This window comes from Gymnoscopelus braueri, assembly GCF_963280865.1.
Source record: "Gymnoscopelus braueri genome assembly, chromosome: 5".
Taxonomy (NCBI): domain Eukaryota; kingdom Metazoa; phylum Chordata; class Actinopteri; order Myctophiformes; family Myctophidae; genus Gymnoscopelus; species Gymnoscopelus braueri.
In genome coordinates this window covers 52,143,196-52,149,195 of record NC_137606.1, presented here as the reverse complement: position 1 = coordinate 52,149,195, position 6,000 = coordinate 52,143,196, and the positions used below count along the sequence as shown (strand labels likewise).

The 6,000-nt window shown below is 38.0% G+C and overlaps 1 protein-coding gene across 1 annotated transcript in view; it reads left to right on the top strand.

Annotated features, from left to right (window-relative positions):
• Positions 1 to 3,254: 3,254 nt before the first annotated feature.
• The window catches only part of LOC308086081 (serine/threonine-protein phosphatase 5-like), a 39,081-nt gene continuing 36,335 nt past the window's right edge, over positions 3,255 to 6,000 (top strand). Inside the window, exon 1 of the mRNA XM_080429450.1 lies at positions 3,255 to 3,359. Coding sequence (XP_080285576.1) covers positions 3,263 to 3,359 — 97 coding nt within the window. The 5' untranslated portion in view covers positions 3,255 to 3,262. The remainder of the gene's footprint in view (positions 3,360 to 6,000) is intronic.

Here is a 6,000-nt window from a genome sequence, read left to right as displayed (position 1 = left end):
CCACATCGCAGTGTAACACCTTGTGAGCTTATAGCTCTGCTATTTCTGAGAATGCTCGCAAGTTTTCATCAAAATGTTCACCTATTATGATGCTCAGAATAGGGACGCTATGGTTCATGTGGCTAAGCCTAGTCTATTATGTCTGGTTTATGGTTGACACCAAACCACAGTTTAGATGTGGAAACCCACTGGTCCAAATAACCTATTCATTCATCAGTCTCTGACAAAACTCTGCTCTTAAGGAGGAACGGGTATAATAATAATGTAATATAACGACATAGTCCCCTAAAATACCAAAACACTACAGGCACACTGTGAATACAAGTTTGACACAGTGACACAGTGCCGTTTATAGGTAGGACGGTGGGATGAGGATGACTCACATACAGCAGTGGTTCTCAACTCAAAATAATCATATTTGAACTGGGGACCCCCCAAAATAATCATATTTGAACGGGGGACCCCCCGCCCTGACAAGTACTTGGAAAATCATATTTGAACAGGGGACCCCCCGCCCTGACAAGTAGGACCTACTTGGAATGTAGGAGTTGAGGCATTGTATTTAGTTTGACTCGGTTCCATAGATAAAAAATGGCCAATCTACAAGCTCTCAAGCGAGGCGTTGTGAGCTTGTAATTGTTTTCACAATTTTTGCGTCTTTCTTATATTATTTGACAATTTGGCCAATGTTTGACCAGTTTTTATAGTAAAGTTTTTTTGGTTACTTTTGATGCAGTAATGGTATATTTTTTTCCTTTGTTTTCTAGGTATTAAAAAGGTCTTAAAAGTTCTTAAAGTTCCTTAAAAAAAAGAACCACTGACATACAGTATCACCATTTGTTTACTTTTCGTTATGCGGGCTGCTGGGAGCTTTAATAGGTATGAGATGCCACCTGGTGGTGAAACAAAGGAATGTTGAAAACTAGGAACATTGTCCACACAAACTCAGACTCAAAACTGAGAGTCTAAAATGTGGTGTAAAGTAAGTAAGTAACTAAGTACATTTACTCAAGAACTGTACTCAAGTAAAATGTTGAGGTATTTTTTACTTTACTTACTCCACTACAATTATACGAAAACTTGAGTTACTAGTTACTTTGTAGATTTTGCTTATTATTGCAAAACACACCACTTCAGCCCAATATATATTTTGGCCATTTCAAAATAGCAGAGCTTGTAGATCGGCTATTTTTCAAAAGATGTTTTATATATTTTGTGAAATGAGGACATTCTGCACAATGAGTACTTTTACTTTTGATACTTTTGTGCATTTTGAATACGGATGAATTGAATATGATTATGAATGATTGCAGTTGCTGAATTGTGTAGACAGAGCAGGTTAGCATCAAATACATTCACATTATGCACACAGGAGGTTGTGGTGGCAACAACAGAAAGGTGGTATTAAAGACCGTATGTGATAGAAGCAAGTGGAGGTTTGGTGGCCTGCAATCATCGGCACCAAATGGACCCGTAATGGTCAATTTGGTTCCATTTGTTACAGACCTGTAAGGGTTCATTTGGCTCTTAACTATCAACCACTTAGCTGGGGACCCCCTGAACCCCCTCAAGGACCCCACTTTGAGAACCACTGTACAACAGTACTCTTGTTTTGGCCCTCTGCACTTGGACTGTCTGGCTTCAATTCAAATACGTCCATATAGCGTAGTAGTTGACCCTGCGGCCGTAGAGGTCAAACTGCAAATTACCTGTTAATCCTCCCTGCTGTCTGACCTGTTTGAGGGTGTGCTCCATATCCATGCCCATGGTTCCACAGGGTGGCGGGGTTCAGCCAGACAGTCACTGGCATTGCCCCATCTGGAGATGTGTACACACACTCACACACACACACACACACACACACACACACACACACACACACACACACACACACACACACACACACACACACACACACACACACACACCCTTCTAGGTAAAGTCAGAATGGGGTCTACAGTCAGTAAGGCAGACTATAGGCAGTGGTTCTTAAACTGGGGTCCAGGCCAGGGACCCTCAGGGTTCCTTGAGGGGGACCCGTTTCAAATGGACCCTTACAGATCTGTAACTCTCTCTGAGAGTGTACAAATGGAACCAAATTTGGTTCCATTCGTAAATTGATTCATGTACTAGTACTCACTGTCTGCATTACTCTTATTCAAAGGGGGGCTGAGATGAGAGAGAGAGAGGGAGTGTGTAATATTGGATGGGATGTTAGGTTCCTTACAGTCAGTGGTGGAAAAATTACTCACTTTTTTTTTTACTTAAGTATCAATACTACAATGCAGAAATACTCTGTTACAAGTACAAGTCTGATATTCAGAATTTACTTGAGTAAAAGTCCAAAAGTATTGGCATCAAAATGTATTGAAGTAACAAAAGTAAAAGTACTCATTACGCAGAAAATGTAAAAAATCTTTTGAAAATAGCAGATCTACAAGCTCACAACGTGTCGCGACACGTTGTGAGCTTGCAGATCTGCTATTTTCAAATAGCCAAAGTCTATATAGGGCTGAAGTGGTTAATGCATGTGTTGTCAATTTACATCTACAAAGAAACTAGTAACTAAAGTTGTCCAATATTTGTAGAGTTAAAGTGCAATATTTGTCTGAGTCTGAGATGTAGTGGAGTAGAAGTAAAGGTTTAGAAAATTGGAAATCAGTAAAGTAAAAAACAGCTAAAACATTATACTTAAGTAGAGTACTTGAGTACACTTAGTTACTGTAAACCACTGGTTACAGTCTATGGTTAGGTTAGAAGATGATGGTGTGGCGAGCCTTTAAAAGACAGAACAGTAATATTGGAATATGAGATAGTTGAAGGAAGAACATCATTCATTTAATGTATTGACCCTAACGGGTCCATTTGGTTCCATTTGTACACTCTCAGAGTTAAATTAACATTGATTTTACAATAAAATTGGGGTCCGAGATATAAATGCCATTAAATGGGGGTCCGTAGCCTAATGCATGTCAAACTGGGGGTCCTTGAAATTAAAATGGTTGAGAATCAATGCTAGAGCCGTACAAATCTTGTCTTATGGGGGTCCCTGGCTTATCTTTTCAAATGGGGGTCCGCAGGCTAATAAGTGTCATTTTGGGGGTCCCTGGCAATTTTGGCATGAAAAAGTTTGAGAACCACTGCGCCAGAGAGTGGCAGTATGTAGAAGCAACTGTTGAGGATTGCCAGCCAAGCTGCCGTAAAAAAAAGCACCAAAGAAGAAAGAGAGGGAAAAGTGCGACACTTTGCGACAGCCGAACCAATGGCGCACGCGACGACAGACGGCAGCGAGAAGAAGATGGCGGAGGGGGATAAGAATGCAGACCTACTCAAGGAGAAGGCGAACAGTTACTTTAAAGGTAATAAGTGCTGCCGGTCGGTCGTGACAGGTTGTCCACGTCGTGTAAAAAAAGCGTGAAAAGCATAAATAATGGCGCCTTAATGGCGTAAAAAAAAAAGAAGCACACGCAGGTTGTTGCTAACGCGAGAGACGAGCTAACGTTAGCCTAGCGATGCTAGCGATGCTAACTGCAGGAAGAGCGTTCATTCATTGGACGCCGCGTTACACCGACACCGGTGGCCTGTCGAATACTGTGACCAGACCAGGGCGCCGCTGCTGTTGGAATTTCGACTTGTAGCTCATTCATTGTAAACACCAGCGGTGGAAGAAGTACTCAGATATTATACGTGTTGTGTGCAGTGGTGGAAAGTAACTAAGTACATTTACTCAAGTACTGTACTTAAGTAAAATTTTGAGGTATTTGTACTCTACTTGAGTATTTCCAATTTCCAATACTTTTACTTCTACTCCACTACATCTCAGAGGCAAATATTGTACTTTTACTCCACTACATTTATTTGAAAACTTTAGTTACTAGTTACTTTTCAGATATAAATTATGATATAATGAAACATACATTAACCACTTTAATCCTATTTTATACATAGGCTATTTGAAAATAGCAGATCTACAAGCTCACAACGCGTCGCATCGCGACGCGTTGTGAGCTTGTAGATCGGCTATTTTCAAATATTTAGTACTTTTACTTTTGGTACTTTAAGTACATTTTGATGCCAATACTTTTGTACTTTTACTCAAGTAAATTTTGAATTCTGGACTTTTACTTGTAACAGAGTATTTTTATATTGCAGTATTGGTACTTTTACTTAAGTAAAGAATTTGAGTACTTTTTCCACCACTGGTTGTGTGGTTACCTTGGCATTCTGTAACTCCAAATGTGGACAAGAAATATTAAAGTGGTTGCTTCGTTGATTTAAAATAATGATAATAACAGTTAAAATATGCTCCTCATTGACTTGCATTGTACAGTGAAACAGCTCTCTAAGTCACTCTTTTAGCACGTAAAGAAACGCAAACAAAGCTGATTCAGACAATATAGAACATCTCAAAACCCAGCACTGTTTGTTTTGTAAATAAAAATGTTAACTTCCTGTTGATTTTACTATTTGAAGAACTGCTGATCCAGTCTGGCTTTTCTTCCTTTTTAATTTATTTATAATAAAAAAAAAAACGGTACAGGGTTCTGTGACGTTTTAAAGAGTGACTTTGAGAGCTGTTTCACTGTACAATGTAAGTCTATGAGGAGCATATTTTGACGTATCAATTTCTAATCAATGAAGCAACCATTTTTTATGTTCTTGTCCACCTTAAAGTTTCATCATGGCAAGGTAACTACACAACCCAAACCTCTACCAAAGTGGTCTGGCCCTTAAAGTAAAAGTAGCAATACCACAATATTAAAATACTCTATTATCAGTAAAAGGCCTGTGTTCAAAATCTTACTTGAGTAAAAGTACAAAAGTATTGGCATCAAAACATACTTAATGTACCAAAGGTAAAGGTACTAAAATGTTGGAAAATAGCAGATCTACAAGCTCACTAATTTTTTTTAAAAGGCAGTAGTGATTAATGTATGTTTTACAATATAAATATAATATGATATAAAACTGTACTAATCCCGGAAGTCACACAATTCGATAGGTCACACGTGTTTGTGTAACGCACCTCTTAATGATAGAAGGAAGCAGCTAACGACTTAGCAACTGCATGAAACTCCCAACATGAGCCACCATGCGTGATATTATATGAAAGGATGATTTGTACAAACATTACATCATGTATAATACGTTATTAATGTTTAATATCCAGTTTAATGGTTTGGTCAGTTTCAGCACGAACTGAAGACTTTTAAAGGAAGCCCATTTCCCACCAATGTGGTGTTATGTCATGATGACAAACTTTGACTTATAGTGTCTGAAAACAATGACTCAGTAACTCAAAGTAATGACCTAGTTAGTATCTCAAAATATGTATGTATTTGTATGGAATCTAAAATAATGACTTGATATCAACACAAAATAACTTAGTATCTAAAAATAAAAAAACGATATCAAGTCATTATTTTTTAGATACTACTGACTATAAGTCATTAGTTTGAGATACGAATATGTCATTTAAAGTTTCACATATTTTTTTTGGGGGGAAAAGGCATTCTTTTGACTTACTATGCCTTTGAGATTCTCAAGTCCTATCAAGATATTAAGTCATTCATTCAAGAAAGTTTCCTATTCTAATTTACAATATATTGTTGTTTTGTTTTATTTTATTCTTCATCACATGGTGGAGAATGGGCTTCCATAAAGTAGTCAGTCAGCGGTCACATGAGGACAGCATGAAACCTGCAGTCTACAAACAATAATATCACAAGTATTCAATTTACCAAAATGGAGTCATTGCTCTTATGCTTCTCTTTACTTTGTGTTTAAAGTGTGTTGTTTTGACGTTAATGATCCACTCTACTTCAGTGAATACAGTAGTAACATCGACCAAGTTAAAAGAAAATATTAAAGGGTCAGCATTCACAGCATTAGGCTTTCAGGATGCCATTTTGAGGGTCAACGATGCCGTTTTAAATTGCATTTCCCCGTTTAACGCATTAAGTGCATTTACAGCTGATTTGAACTCTTGATATCTGTCAT